General features: G+C 30.7%; 1 protein-coding gene across 3 annotated transcripts in view; it reads right to left on the bottom strand.

The window, feature by feature from the left end:
* The window catches only part of LOC129798183 (sodium/calcium exchanger 1), a 326830-nt gene that overhangs the window by 182801 nt on the left and 126633 nt on the right, over window positions 1–17396 (bottom strand). For all 3 annotated transcript variants that reach the window (XM_055841206.1, XM_055841207.1, XM_055841205.1), the window contains exon 2: window positions 4854–4945. In XM_055841206.1, coding sequence (XP_055697181.1) covers window positions 4854–4945 — 92 coding nt within the window. The remainder of the gene's footprint in view (window positions 1–4853; window positions 4946–17396) is intronic.

Genomic DNA, 17396 nt, shown 5'->3' with positions numbered 1-17396 from the left:
GAAGATTTGACGTTAGAAAGACATTTCTAGGATAATACATTGGCTAATTAAGTCACTCCATTTTTAAGACTTTCATTAAAAAAATAAGATTTAGGTAGTCAAGGATTAATTATTATCAGAGTATCCTAGGAAAACATTGTTTAACCCTTTAAGGACCATTGGAACACCGCACCGGTGTCCCATAAAGAAAATATTTTTTTCTGACTAACTAAAGTTATTTTTTTCTTATGTCTGTACATAATTGTAAAGTAGAAGGTCGAAGGAATCTAGAATATTTTTTGCAAGTCTCTAGCTATTTGTCATGTAGTAAATATTTAAGCTCAAAAATGGCGAATTTTTAAATTCTCAAATTCATAATTGATTTTATTTATTTTTTATACTTCTAATATTTTTTAATCAAAACCCTTTTGGCAATAAAAACTACGATAATTATATGTAACATTTTTCATTAAAGCGAAAAATATAATTCATTGGTATTGTCAGAAAAATTACTTAAATTTTTGGGTTATTTTTGTTCCTATCATTCATAGAAGCACAAAATACACCGAATCAGACTCTGTTGGACTTTCCAAGTTTAGATGTAAGACTTATCATTGATTATGTTTCCCAGTTTAATTTTTATTGTTGATTTTCAGTCCGTAAAAAGTGTCTTGTCGTTAAAGGGTTAAACTACACCTAATAAAAATATATAAATAAGTAATAAAGCGAAGGAAATGCTTTTAGATACTATAAGTTTCTCAAATTAAATTCTGTATTTGAAAGTTTTAAAGCTAGATTTTTTCAGAATATTTAGAATACTTTCAAGAACTTTTGAGTAAGGGAGGGTAAAAGCCATTTCATACAAATATTCTGCAATGTATTTTTAAATAATCAAAAGAAAAACGAGCTGAACTTAATAATATAGAATTGCCGCAACAATGCTAATCCTTGCCTTTAATTTAAAAAATGCCTTTTTAGCAACATTACATGATCAGCTCAGCATAGTTATTAAGAAAGATAATTTGGGCAGTTTCGAAAATCATAAATAAAACGAAAGAGATGACAATTCATCCAAGCTTTGCGGAATGCGCAAAGACACGATAAAGAACTCTCCATGAATTATCTTTCACATCCTTTTGGGTGCATACCGTTTTACTACCGATTAAATTGATTGATAAATTTAAAAAAATCCAAAATCTATTTTTTTTTAATAAATAACCCAATTTAGTATATTTTGGAATAAATACTAACTGCACGGACAAATAAATAATGATTTGAAAGATTTCGGTCATCACCAGTGAGATTCTTCTTCACCTCAAGACTAAAAACACCTTTTTAATTTTGTCCAGAGCTTTCGGTCCGGCACTTAATGGATCAAGTGGTAGAGCATTCGTTCTATGATGTAAGTGTCCCTGGTTCGAATCCCCTTTAGGTCACCAGGAATTTTTCTGGCGTTAAAGGTGTTCGGATTGCATCCAGTGAGTTTGAGAAAAAATAATTATGCATGTCTAGAAATCCCCTTGCGGGAAGACCTAGTTCCTTTATGGAATGTTGTGCCAGCATTATTATTATTATTATTTTGGTCCGGATATGGATTTTCTTCAGTGGTCGATTAAGACTATGTTTTTGTGGTTTCTTGAGGATTCGTTATCTTTGTGGGAATTAGGAAAAAAACATCACTAAATGGAAAATTAGTTTTGAATGTTTGGATGGGATTTTAATTTTTACAATTTTATAATTTAAAAAAAAAGCCTTTCTGCAAAGACTCTTTCTGTTTGGCACTTTAGCTGCGCTTTAACTGAAAGGTCTATATCCGGACTGAAAGCTCTGGGAAAGATTAAAAATGTGTCTTTAATTTTGAGGTGAAGAAGAATCTCACTGGTGATCCCTGGAATCTTTCAAATCAACTCATCACACCAGTTCCATTACTTATTAAATAAATAATGTTTCATAAGGTTTCATTTTATCACAGAAGACCGTAATTTTAAACTTTTACTATTTGAGCCCTAGGTCTATGACAAATTGAAGAGAAAGAGGATTATATTTACTGCTCCCTGTTTAAGTTCAAGCAGAAATAAAATATCAAATATAATGTGAGAAATACCTCATAAGTATTTTCCATGAAAAAAAAAATTAAATTTTTAAAATTTAAAAATTTTAAAAAGTCTTTCAAAACTAAGCTTACAAATGCTCGTTTCGTTTTTTTTTTTTTGGAACTATAATCGCCTTGAATTATCGACAATATTTAAGATAACCATAAGAACTTTCCTCACCCTGAAGCCTCCACTTGTAAATCCTAAATTCTTATTAAACAAGGTAATGTTCCTACTAATCCTCATATGTCCGTTTGGAAGGTAAAGGTCTTTAGCCAAAAAAAATGATTCAGCTTTATATCAATATAATTAAATATAGGTGTGACTTATTTTTTGATTAATTTTGTGTGGTAAAATCCATCAAGATTTCTTCAATACCCTAAATATTGACAGACATTTTTTTTAGTTTTGAGAGGCTATAAAACGTATCCCAAATTCTAATTGTTGTTCTTATACGTTACACGGGCTTCAGATTAACCTAGAATTGGATTAAATGACCTGTTAGATTCTCAAAAAGTAATCAAATTAGACGTTATTTAGGACTTTTAGGTCTGCATAAGGTTCATCTAAAAGATTTACCTGTGCTGATTTCTTAATAACGGCAATTTCTGAGACAATTTTTAAGAATTCGATACAAATTGAAATTAATTTAAAGCATCTTGAAAAATCACTGCAATTTCTAAACCTTAAATAAAGAAAACAAATAAATGCAAAACTGACTTGGCCAGAAAATTTAAAGAAATATCTCGTAATTTAAAATTTATTAAAGCTTTCACAGGTGGTCAAAAACAGACGCAATATACTTCTTCCTTGCGAAATACGAAAGAGGCAAATAAATTTAATTATTGTTTCTATATTTGATTCAAGAAATCTTCTTTATTAAGTAAAAACCATCGTGGCTTTGCTTGAAGTTTGAAAAATATTTAATACATAAGAAAGGAATATTTTAGAGACTAATGGCCCCTACACAATAGAGAATTTTCGTCTGAAGAATTTCTCCTACACAAAAGTAGAAAATTTGCTCCAATATTCACATAAACTTCTCTAGTGTGTAGGGATCATAAAGCTCATTTTATGTCATAGAAAAGGTCAAAGTTTCCTTTAACAAATTATAAAAACAATGTGATTGGAAACCTTAAAATTTTCGATTGAATTGAATGGTAGGGTGGCGGTATTACTTGTGATCTGTCTCTTTGCTACCTTGCAAAAAAAATCACCTTCAAAGTATCAAAGAAGTTCAAAATATTATAAAGTTTAATATCAAAAAGACTTGTATAACGTGAGAAAATATTCCAATTTTTAGAATACTTATAAAATCGTTAGTTATTCACCCTTTATATCCAAATAGTAGCATTTATTCAGTGATTTGTCCTGTTTTATGTGTAAATGCAAAACATGTGCGCAAGAAAACTGACTATACATACTTCAGCAAGACATGCAAGTGCCTAATTCTAATTACCATAAGCCATACGATTACGCTGTAACAACTGTGTTAAATAAAATTCATTTACAATTCAATTCGTGATTGTTAAAGAAAAGAGCGGAATACAGAAGAAATTATGGATGAAGAGAAAGAATGACTTCTCTAAAGATAGAATGACTCTAGAATGATCAAGTCCAAGAGCAATAGTTATTCAAATTTATACGATCAATTAGAAAAAAGTTAGAAGAATATTAACAAAGTGAAGCTGTTACGTGAAAATTAAGGGATACAAAGAACATGAAAAAACTCTTCATATCGTTTTTTACTTACAAAATTCAGCCATTTATAGTTTCATTATCCGTTTTTTTGCGAATTATTCATTCAATGTGTTTGGCCGAGTGCATTTTTTTGCATCATTTTCAAAGAGATTAACACCCAATTTTTTTAGTGATGTATTTTTAATTATTAAAAAAAAAAGAAAGAAATGAAATCGATCAGAAAAAAAAACAGTAAATTCACATAAAAAATAGAATATTTCATAAGCAAATTATTATTTTCTCGTGGTGTCAAAAACAATTGTGACCGAGTTATTGACAATTTTTAGTTTGCACAAAAAACAAACGAAAAAAAATATTATTAAAAAATTATTAATTTTGTGGTATATTTAATGTTCCGTTCATATCGCGTAACACATTTTGGCACATGAAAGGAAACAGATAGAGAAAAAAATATAGAGCACAGAAAAGAGTAACATGAATATAATTTGATAATTTTGTAGCGCAGCAGCAGCAGAAGTAGTTATGTAGTAGCGGGTAGTATGTTTGATATTTTTATACGAAGATAGAAGTAGAAGCAGAAAAAGAAAAAGAAAATAAAATAAATTAAATACACATTATAAAAATTGTAGACAAATGTTCAAATAACATGATGAAACTTTAGAGACAGCGATGTTTTGCCTTCATCGTACAAAATATGCAAAATAATAATTTGGATAGGAGATTCGTTAAAAGTCAAGAAAGACAAATAAAAAAATATAATTAGGGAAAATGTAAAGAAATTTTAAGTTTAATAAATATTTCAGAAAAGTGCTTGATTTCTTTCAAGAAAGGGTTTCTCTAAGCTTTAAGATTTTTGTCTCCAAAAAAATCTACACAGGCAATAAGTTAATGTTTATTAGGAAAGAAAGAGATAAAATAATTGAAAACATTGAAAAATAAAATGTTGAAAAAGAAAAGGAATAAAATGTAATGTTAATTATTCTGCATATTTCGTGGAAAGTATCACTTTAAATATTCGCAATAAATAAATTTAATTATTCCACCACCGATAGCAGCCAAATTTAATAACGAATAACTTACCTCCGACCATCTGAGGCTCCCCCAAATTTACATACAATAGCACATCCTTTTCGTAGCTACCCTCCTCCAGGATCACAAGAGGAATCATTTTTCTATGAATTTCCCACGCAGCAGGAGGCGACACCGAGAATGAGAAGAATGAAAAAGCCAAATTTAAATAAAGAACGAGCAATACTTGAGTTCTACAAAAAAAATTTATATAGAGCATTTTCCCAAGAAATACAACCCCTATAGCAATTTCTTCACCACAAATCCTTCCCGCACATTCTACTGATTTCAATTTTATTATATATATTTCTTTTTTATTTTTAAAATAAAAAAGGAAATGAAAAGTTTTACATGTAAATTTTCCGCGTAACGCATACCTATCGACCTTGTTTCCATCCCTTACTCAAAATTGCGGCTTGAGAACAAATTCCAGCCACATGATAGTGCGTATTCATGAGTTTGATCGATTTCTAGTCTGCAGTAGGAGGAAAAAATGAGAAAAAGACGAAGAAAAATGATACAAAAATCGCTAACTTGATGCGTCGAAAGCTCTCATAAACTGTATAACTTGAACATGAGAAAAAAGCTCCTAAAGGCGTCAATTCAATTCAAATGTGAATTGACTACTATCATTAGAGTTGAATTGAAAATAGATAAAAGATAGAATTTTGTCATGTAGCTGTATTGTTGAGTTATCATGTTGTGAGGTTTTTTCCGACAATTTTAAGAAAAGGACTTTGTCAACAGAAGCTTTAGTTGAATTAAAATACTTTAAGTTTCAATGAAAATGTTGAGAAATTTAGTACATGACTGTACTAAAAAGTACTTATACCATAAATTAGAACATTTCCTAATTTCAAGTCCTTCTTTGGCTTTCCTGAATGTTCATATGCTCTAAATATTATCACTTGAATTTCACATATAGTTATGGATTTAAATATGTTCCTTAATTTAGCACAGTTATGCAAGATTTTCAAATTTTTCTTACACATGTACTAAAAAATATCTTACAGATGTGAAAAAGCATAAAATAAAATAATCATGTCACTCAGAAAAAGATAACCTTGAACGAAACTGTATTTCCATTAGAAGATTTTTATTATTTAAAAAAATATATATATTAGAAACTTTTAGTACATGTCTGTACTAAAACAACAAAGGATATGAATTTTTACATCTTTATATTTGGCTTTTTTATTGATTTATTTCTCAGAAATTATCTTAATTTTTAGATACTTGGTTACAACTGACAATTGGTGTAACATATTAAATTATTTTCGATAGCAGTATTGACTGCCAATTCTAAAAATATTACACGATAGGTTCATCTTTTGCAGCTAAAATAGATATTTATTTACAGCCACATTCTTTTAAGACTGCCCAATTAAATGATCCAGCAATTCCTTAAAATTCTATATTTCCCTAACATAACAGATATAGATTTATCAATACTATCGATTCGATAGTATCGAAAATTTTTCATGCCACCTCTGTTTTGGTCTAAAAAACAACCATAAGGACAACTCTTTTAAGGACTTGACATAATTATTATTAATTGTGTAATGCAGTGTAATTGTGTAATCCGAAATAGGTGTAAATATTACGCTTCTTTTATGTGTATTACGGGTTAATGTTACCCTTTTTTCATGTTGATTTTACCCTCAAAAGGTGTAAAATTAACATTAAAAAATGTTGATATATTTTTGCACCTAAAAAAAGTCAAAGTTATGAGGAAAAAAAGTTAATTGGACCCCTGTTTGTTCTCAGTGAAGGGTGGAGCCTACATTTATGAATGTTATACACTTATGGACAGCTTGCAAAAATCTTAAGTTGTTACATGAAACTGATTTCGAAAACCACACAAATTGTTAATTACATCATAAACTAATATTTTTATGATTTTTCGAAATCTCTTTTAGGTAAGAACTTAAGATTTCATGCACGCTGTCCATAAGTGTATAACATCCATAAGTGTAGATTCCACCCTATTTGTGCTAAACCTTAGACATCCTCAGACAAATATTTATTTTATAACAAGTTAAATTACAAGCTTGAAAAGTTCACTAAAGAGTTAATAATATTATACGGGTGGGCAAACAAAAAAACAAATAAAACAAAAATAATAGAAAAATATTGTTATTTTTCATTTTAATATAAATTAAAAAAATAAATTAAGGAAATATTTAAGAAAATATTCAACCATTTCTCAATAGTTTTATCATTAACAAACATTTATAAAATCACTACGTTTTCTTATTGAACAATCTTGATTTCTTTTAAAAAGCAATTTTCAATTTGGCTTAAAAAGATTAGTTAATTCAAATTTCCATTAACTGCGTTATCACACTTGAACATTAAAATTTTAATGTGATTCACATTAATTGTCACTTGTGAGCGTCCAAATATGTTATTTGTGTCTTTGAGTCACTTAATATTTGGGGTTCTTCTATTTATTGATAAAGAAGTGGACTTGACCTGCAAAAATAAGTTTAAATTTATCTAAAGCATGAATATTTTTCACATTAAAAAATTAAAGAGAAAATCGCATTAATTTTTTGCATTAATGCTATAAATCAATTTATATCAAATTTTGCGGGCCAAGTCTACCTTTTTATCAACAAATAGATCAAATTTTGAATATAAAATGATTCATACACACAAATTACACATTTGGACTCTTACTAGCGACAATTAATGTGAATCATATTAAAATTTTAATGTGCAAGTGTGATAACACAGTAATGACCATGAGTACATAATTATTAGCTATTTTTTATTAAAAATATTAAAGTAAAATATTGTAAAGCATTTAAATGTAATTCAAAACAGTTTAGTAAAAACTTGTTCTAAATATTTAGCACATGACTGTACTAAACTTATTCTCAGCTGATTTTAAAAATGTTGGTAACGTATATAATTTCTAAACTACTTAAATATCAATTTGTATTTATTTCACTGAATTACATGTTCCAATCTACACATTTTCTTTCTATGTTGTGATCATCATTGTCGTTTTTTGTATCCATTTGTTATGTTGTTGAGTTTTCTCTAAGACACTATTTTTTGTCAATTTGGTATTGTGTCGTCATTTTTCCTTCAATTTGGGATGCCAAACAAGTGTCTCAGAATTCAAATAAAACCATTTTCTAAATTTCGATACAGATTCATGTTTATGCAGAAACTCCTTATCAATTTCTCAAATTTCACTGTATAAATACCAATGAATCTGTCAGTATGTTCAAAGTTGGGGTAAATTGAGAAGTTTGTGGAAAGATAGATGGATTTATATTTCAATAATTATGTGGATATTGAGTTGGGAAATTTGAGGCAGATGTGGCTATATGATAAAATTATCTTGCTTGTAGAGATAGTGATTAATAGAGTTAGATGAAATGTTATAGGAGAATTCTTAGATAAAGGGACTAAGAGATCTTGATTTGAATTCTCTTATTAATCACTGATATTTGCATAGTTTTGACCAAAAAATTCTATAAACAAATTTGATATTTATTTAATTTCATTAATTAAATAAATGAGTTAAATCATATCATAATGAAATAGCGAAAAAAATAACCTTTGACTAGTTATTCCTCGGTTTATTCGTTACTATTCTGTTTTATTTTCCTTCTTAAGGTTTCTACCAAAAAAATTATATGAAATTAATACAAAACAGTATGAATAATTCCTCAATGAATACCGCTATATTTTCTCCCTTTTCTGCCATACCTTGAGAAAAAGATGAAAGAAACGTTCTGAATTGGCGCAAAAAGGAAGTGAGAAAGCTCTGGGGGAATTTAACAGGTGAAGTGATATGATGAACTCAATGGCTTATCTATTATTTATAAGGCAAGAAAATTTCTTCATGGGAGAGCGATATAATAAAAGTTTATAAATGTAGAGTTTTCTATCCAATAGTGCTGCAATTAAGCTCCACTTTTTAATCAATTTCCTGAGAAATTCTTCTATAAAATAAAAACTTTTACTCATCACTGCTTTTTCATCACACTCCCTCCCTTACAACTTTCATTCTCTAAACCTAAACTCACCCCATTTGAGAAATCCCGCCAATTCACATTCTTCTCTTCTACCTTTGTTTTTTTCTGCAATGCTTCACTGAAGGCGCCTTTGCCAGGAAAAAGTTTTCACACCGAAAACCCCTCTAAATCAATATTCAATGAAAAATTTATGAGATTTTCAACATGAGAAAGAGCTTATAGCATCTATTCTACATTTCATTTAATTATTTGCAAAAGATCCATGCAAAAAAATCTCATCAATTGTTTAAGGAAACTTTCAATCTCATCAAATCTATAGAATCCGGTAATTTTCTGTCAAAATTGGGAAAATACATAAATGTCCATTCCACTCCTATATCGAGGAGAGTGATTATGAAATTTTAGCTATGACTTTCATTTTGGCAATATGACACTTTTATGAGCAATTCTTGTTGGACGATGACGAGCCTTCAAATGATGACCCATCGATATTCTGAGGCGCCACAAAAAAAAAGATGAGGCGGGTCGAAATTGGAAAGCATGAACAGTGAATATGTAAGTTGACCTAGAGGGCTAGCAACTAACTGATAAAACCTTCTACAATTTTTGCTAGTGTATGGGCTGGGCTTAATAATGCTTTATTTAAAACTTTCCTAAATAGAACAAGCCGGTATCTCAAATCATTTGGCCTATAATGGATCCAAATGATATGACTTTTTTCAAATTATTATAGAGTGAAACGAACACTTATTGACACATTAAGAATTTATCTCATAACCTATTGACACCAATATTCATAAACGAAAATACCAAATAGGGGAAAGTACTCTCCTTTCGAATGTTCATGCCTTCGAATAATGTGAATTTTCCTTTAGTTTTCCTAAGAGACTTACACATTTCTATCAAATATTAGTTGGCTTATCATCAATTGTTGATAATTCCGTGATAATTTAGTGAAAATCTCTTGTGAAAAACAAAAGAAATTCACATTATTCAAAGGCATGAACGTTCGAAGGAAGAGCACTTTCCTCTAGTATTTTGGGCTTACAATAATTTAAAATTACCGCAAATGTGGGTAACTTTGTCCCTTATGGATGACTTTGACACCCCCTGTTCGTATTCTTTTCTTTATTTCTAAAACTTGAGGATGGTCTTTACCGATCCGATCTACCATGTCTGACCGGTAAAGACAATCCTTAAATTCTAGAAATAAGGAAAAGTTTACGAACAGGGGGGTGTCAAAGTCACCTGCATTTTTATGGTAATTTATGGAGCATTTCCCTTAACCCTTTAAGGACGAATGGGACACCGGTGTCCCAAAAATAAAAACTAATTTTTCAGACTATTTAGAGGTACGAAAGAACATTTTACAGGCAAAAAAAAGTTTTGTTTTTGGGACACCTGTGTCCCATTCGTCCTTAAGGGTGAAGATATAGCGATCCGTGGTGACTTTATCTTCCCTTATTTTAACCTGTAAGTTTTTGGACATGCTCGATTATTTAAGTTTTGCTTTTGCTGTTGTGAATAAAAAAAGACTTGATTAAATATAATTGTAGAATACACTGTATCCCTCTTGTTAGAGATTTACAGAAGATATCTCAAACCCAAGGGGAAGATATTATGGTTGGAAGTGGTGTACGGTTGAAAATGAAATGCTTGGAAGTCTTTGGAAGTGGAAGTGACCGATTATAAAGTCTTTTCTGTCTAATTCCATATTTTTTGGAGTTCGTTACTTTTAGTTACGATTTTTAATTCGAACGGCAGTGTAATTTGAAAATGTTTGTTCAAATTTTCAAGTTTTTTTTATGACAACGAAATTGAGCAAATACGCTCAAATTTATTATAGCTTAACCCATTCCTTACCATGGTATTATACATCATACGCAAATTGAGTGATTTTAGATGATTTATTCTAGGGCAATTGATATTCGAATTTCTGTCGGGAATGGATTTTTAGTTACTTTAGTCCTTCAATTACTTGAAAAAAGTAGCCCGACAGAGATGAGAAGACATTTTATTGTTCTTTTCTCGATTCGCGTCAAGTCATGCAAAAATTTTGCTCAAAATGGCGGACGGAAAATTCGACATTCCGTCAAAATTGTTGAAATTGATCTCCATCCTCTTTCCTGATTTTAATTCTGCTTGCCAATGTGTTTTCTTGGATAGTTACTCTATCTAAATCAATAGAGTTTGTAATGAATTAATATACAGAATTTAAATTCAGTGACCATTAAGATGTCTGTTTGAGGGCGGCTCCCCGCACCCCCATAATGGATTAATTTTTTTTCTTTTCAAAAAATTCATCTATTAATCTTTAGGAAACTCATCCCAAAATATGAACATTCTATCTCAAGTATTTCTAGTACATTGACTGAATAGGTTAATTTGTGTTGTAATTTTTGCGAGGAAATATTCAGCTGAATAATAGTTTTCTTTAATTTTTACAGTTATTTCAAATTCATATAGTTGCTCACAAATAATTACATAGCTATTGCAATTGACTTTGAGTCAATTTGATATATCTTTTTTAATAAATTATTTTAATATGTATTGGATGATTGCATAAATTCGTGGGACTTTTCGCAAATGTAGTTAAGGGGTATCCCATAGAACATATCCACCATTTCTTTGTTTACATTTTTGCATATGCTGGAAAGGTTTTAGTGTATTACGTCTCTTCAAAAGTATTCTTCAAAAAGGTCAATTTGTGCTTTTGAGAATTTTTACAAAATGAGAAACGAAAAGGAATATTTGTAATATTTAATGTTAGGGTAATTTTGTAGAAATCTAAGTGATGGACTTCTGTAAAAAAAAACATTTTGCAGGTTTATTTAGATCGTGTCCTTGCTCTAAATAAAGATGATTAAAAGTAGCTTTGAAAATTTCGAAATAGGGATTTATTCTTCAAAATATCAATTCCATTTTAAACAGTTTCTAATATTGATGGCCATATTGTGAGTATCCTAATGGAAGAACATTTTTCGATAACAATTGAAGAGATTATTAAAATGTTGGAAAATAATTTTGGAGAAATTTCTCTAATACAACAATAACGGAAAAAATCCTGCAAAAAATAGCCAAGCTTGTTGTAAAAGTTAATTAGCAATCACTAAAACCTTTCCTAAGAGTGCAAAACGTTTAAATTTTAAGGAATTTTGAAACCAGGGAGAGAATTAAGCTTAATAAAATGTGAAGATATCTCTGAAGTGATGAATTAGTTATTGCACTCGTACTTTTGGATTCTTACAGACTTTCCAGCACAGCGTTAATAATTGCAAATGACAATACATTTTTTAGAGACTCTATTTTCGAAAAGTAGCTTCACTGGTCTCTTAGGAAAATTCAAAATATATTAATACCCCTTCGTAAATCAAAGATAATATTAAATTACTGAAAGTATGCAAGAATATCTGTCGTTAGAAATTCAAAATATAAGCAAAATGTTAGAAATATGCGGAATAATAAATTTCTTCAGATATATTTTTTAATGTTTTCTTAATTAGATTTCTCATAAGATTAATAAATAATTGATTAGTAAGTGTAAGAAGTGCATAAATTGCAGGAAGTGCTGGAATTATTGCGGCATTTCCAAGAGTGTTGCGAAATTTTGGAAATGCGCAGGGCTATTCCATGCAAATTGTGGAAGTGCCTGGAAGTGGTGTACATATTTTCACCCTAATATCTCCCCCTTGCTCAAACCGTTTAACTAGCAATAAAGAAAGGTAAGGAAATAAGAGTAAAAAAATAAAACCGGTAAAATGATTTTTTTGCAGTTATCTCAATAGGGAATCCGGTGAACGTCGGGGGTATCAAGGGGATCTCTTGGTGTAATGGCTAAGAGCTTTAGCTTTTAGGCGCATAGATCCCTGTCTCGACTAACAGGTGAGATCGAATCCCGCCCGATACGAAGATCTAAATATCCGATTTAGACAATGTTCACATGCAAGGGAAACCTTTGCAACAGAGGTGATCAAGAACCGTTTGAAACCAAACAGATGTCGAATGAAAATTGTACGTTAATGGTCAAAACGCTACGTGGACAAACTTATTTTGACGTTTATTCGGTTTCAAACGGTTCTTGCTCACCCCTGTTTTACAGTCTTTTCGATCACCTGGGATGAAAGCTCTAAAGATTATGTTGTCACGTCCAGACGGAACTTCAATTTTAAGTCAGGATTATTTGGCAAGGACAAGTAAAGAGACGGCAGCAATCTTATTAATAATTTTCAACAATTTGATGAATTTTCCCTAAGTGATTTTCCCTTCCGTACGATTTCCAGATACTCCGTCGATATAATTACCTCGGTTTTACCCTTCATATTTTTTTTGGAACTTCTCCTCCCACTGAACTGTGCTGAAATGTAACTTCATAAGAGGTTCTAAATCCATAATATCAATTTGAAGAGATTTCCTAGAAGACTATAAGCCGGTATCTCAAACAATATTTAGTCCAGTGGAAGGAAACATGTATTCATCTGCTTCTACTACTGATTCTCTAACTGTTTGACATTCTACCTCAAAATCCCCGTACTTTAATGGCTTGTTCTTTACATTTTATTAGTTCGCAGCCTTCAAACAAGCCCCACATGAGCTATATACTGCCATAAATGTCACGCTAAAAATGACGATTCGTCTCACATAGACCAAAATTGTCCCCTGAAGTCTTGAATTGCGGTTAACATTTCGCTGATGGCATCGACAAGGTGAGATGGAGCCTTCCATTGTATAATAATAAGTTGGCACATTTCATGAAATATCACGGGAAACACCCTCAGCGGAAAATGCTTGATTTGTCTGATTTCTTATAAGAGACAGTTCATTATGAAAATGGTTTTGATGGTGTAAGCTTTCAAAAATTTCTGTCTATTGCTTTTGCGAAAAGCACTCCCTTGATATTACTTTCGAATAAATGGAATATACAATGTGGAAATTGTGAGTTTCAGGGAATGAAAGTATATACGCAGCATCACAAACATTTACCGAAATTTAATTTCATGCATTTTTAAATCGATTCATGGGAATAAATAATTTAACTTCACAGAATTGTGTATATAAGAGAATTTGATTAAATTTACGAAACGAGAGATTTTGTTTAGTAAAGTATAAAAATTAAATAGATTACAAATGTTATATTGCAATTTATTTAATTGCAATTTATGGACAAAAACGAATTTATTAGACTACTTCAGCAATAGTTTGTCTAGGGCTTAGGCAAACTGTATCAAATTTCGGACATGTTGCAATGTCAAGGACTAAAATTGGAGATGTAGTATTTCTAATATAAATTGATTTCTTTTGCTATATCAATTTCAGAGCGCGAAAAATTAAAATTGAGGGAATATAGATATTGGTTTGTGTATAATATCGGACACAAAGTTTCTCGAACTACCTTATGCTTCTGGACCACTTTTAAAGATTCTTCTACCACGTATCGATCGTAGACATAACTCTCTTTTGTTTCTTTGGCATTGTATAACCTTTCAAAATTGAAAAAAAAGACTAAAAATAGTCTTTATCTTGAGAAACAATAGAAGTGTCTGATACTGCAAGCTGTCCGAAATTTTACACAGTTTCTCCACAATTCTGTAAATCAAGCAGTATTACACTGAACGAATTTTACTACACATTAGGACTCCAATAGAGTCAACCCATAACATTTTTAAAAACTATTCAAAAAAATATTTTAAATTTTTACTTGAAGTACGTTAATTTAACCAATTACGAACTGATACTAACAAATAATAACTTAAAAAATTTAAAATAAATATAGGTAATAATCAGGTCTGCTGAATGATTGTGATCGCACTATATCACAATTCTAATTTTAGAGTAATATTTCACAGTTCAATCAAATTTTTAATAACCTTCAATAAATTAAACAAAGTAGGGGAATTAGCTTTGTAATGATTAAATTTTTCCTATGTTTCAGTGAGACTCCGCAATATTTTTTAAAAACTGGGCACTTTCCCCTAGTTTTTGAAATATGGTTGCGATGAGTGGTATATTTATTCAGAAACATAGAAAATATTTAGTCATTACACAGAAAAAAATATTTTGTAAATGTTTGTGAATTCCTATGGGAGAGTTACGAAATGCTCGTGAATCGTATAATCCACAAAGAAGTTCGTAAAAGTTTGTACTTTTTTCACATACATTGTTCGTAACATGATAACTTGAGGAACATTTTTTGTACTTTTGCAAACATTTGTTCGTAAATGTTCGTAAACACACAAAACTGTTCGTAAAATTTTGTCATTTGTTCGTAAATGTTCGTAAAATATTCGTCAGATAAACAAAAATTTACGAACAAATGACGAAATTTTACGAACAGTTTTTGTGTGTTTCCGAACATTTACGAACAAATGATTTTAACAGTACAAAAAATGCTCGTCAAGTTATCATACGAACAGTTTGTGAAAAAAGTACAAACTTTTACGAACATGTTTGTGGGTTATATGATTCACGAGCATTTCATAACTCCTCCATAGGAATTCACAAACATTTACGAACATTTTTACAAAATATTTTTTTCTGTGTACGAATCTTGGGATCGTATGAATCATGGAAACTTCCCCCTATTAATTTTAGTCTTTTTGTAAATAGTGCATCAGAGTAAAAATGTTGTACCTTAATGTATATTTCAATTACAATTGCGTATTACGTTCTTGATAGTGAATCTTTTGCTATAGTTTTGTATTTGTTTGAGTTTTGCAATTAGTTTCTTTTATTGCATTGAGTGCACAATGCGATATCGGCCATTTACTCTTGGCGACGCAAAGATGAAGACACTCAATAGCCAATTCATTTTATCAAAACACACAATTAACTTATAGAGACAATCGTAAAACTTTAATGGTGTTTGATTTATAATGTATAGACGGAAATATTTAGACAAATATACATCTTTATGGTGTTGTTCCTCATAACACTGTACAAGAGTTATATACAAAATTGGGCTTTTACTCACAAACTTGTATATAAAATACATAATTAATAAGTCTCCATTAACTTTGTAGCCAAAATTGGAGTGTTAAATTGTGAGGGAGATTCATCTGTTGTTTTTTTTTTTATTTGGGCCATTCTGAATGAATTCATGGGTAAACCAAACGCATTTTGAGCTTTTGCAGGGAGCGTATGTTTTCGGGGAGCTTTACAGTGGGTGGTATGGGTGGGAACGTGCCCAGAGTGCTATTACCTGACCACATTGTGAGGAATATATAGATGGTAAATGTGACGGAAGCAGAAGAAGGGAATGGTGTGTGATATGATGTTTACTTGATGGTAATAAATGTTGGCTCATGTTCATGAGGTGGTCGGAAGTGTAGTGAGTTTTGGGGGGGTGTAAATTGCTTGCAAAATATTACACTGCCATGCGATGGGTTAAAATATACTCACCACATAATCATTTAATTCTAGCTTTCACCAACAAATAATTAACAGTGTCGCATGCAAATTTAATTGAAGATAAATGAAAGTTTGAATTTGTCTCTCATTTCGCATTTTAACACGTTACCCCCACGTGCAATTCTGCAAATGGGGATGAAAAACACAATCCAGCTTGGAAGGTGAAAAGCTCATGCAAAGCTCTTTAAAGGCTTATAACTTAATTGACGAGTTAAATGGATCTTGGGGTCTGGGGATGTATTGAGGCGAAGCAATATCCATCCCCCAAGTATAATATAAAGTACTCTTGTGTAGCATCTCAAGGGGCTTGAAGATTCCAATAACCCATTCAATATCTTCCCTTTCATCGGTATTTACGCACGAAGTATGTACATTGAACATATGTTCTCATGCTGCGATTATAGTTTGTTTGAGACATGAAGTATCATCATTCCTCTCATATTTCTGCTTTTGAATTTGATGATAATGTAGTAAATTCATTGTTGAATCACTGCATGTTGAATTAATAGAGATTTCCCCAGAGAGATTAACACGGACATCAATTTATCGTTCAATATGATTCAATTTCAATAAATCTAATACATTGTGGGATTTAATGAGGTGGACTGATCACGTTTTCACATATAACTGCCAATTAAAATGCAAAAATACAGGAAATTTACATCAATTGCACAAGTTTAGAGTGATAAAAATAGACAGTAGACAAGACAGTAGACATCCATGTTTTGATAAAGAAAAAATTAAGTGAATTAAGTGAAAACTTTATATACTTAGTTATTTATTTTATTTTAGTCAGATAGAAAACCAAACAGCCTTATTGGCTAGGTTTTTCAAACCTCTCTCTGTGAGCATACCCATCTTCCCATATAAGTGACCTACGTGCATATGTACGGTCCCGAAATATACAACCAATGAAGGGATTTTCCATCGTTTTCATCCCGGAGGTTGGAATCGACACTAAGACGGCGATGGCCGCATGGGGGGTGGGAAAAACAGAGATGATAATAAAATTCAATTCAATTCAAATTCAAATTAAGAAGTCGAACATGGTTTTTTTTTTAAAGTTATTAGCTCTTATAGTCACTTTTTATAAAAGTTCTCTCAAGTTAGTAGATGTTTGACTATAAATCTGGATTTTTATAGTTTTACATATTTT

This window comes from Phlebotomus papatasi, chromosome 1, assembly GCF_024763615.1.
Source record: "Phlebotomus papatasi isolate M1 chromosome 1, Ppap_2.1, whole genome shotgun sequence".
Taxonomy (NCBI): domain Eukaryota; kingdom Metazoa; phylum Arthropoda; class Insecta; order Diptera; family Psychodidae; genus Phlebotomus; species Phlebotomus papatasi.
This window is presented reverse-complemented; position numbering and strand designations above follow the sequence as displayed.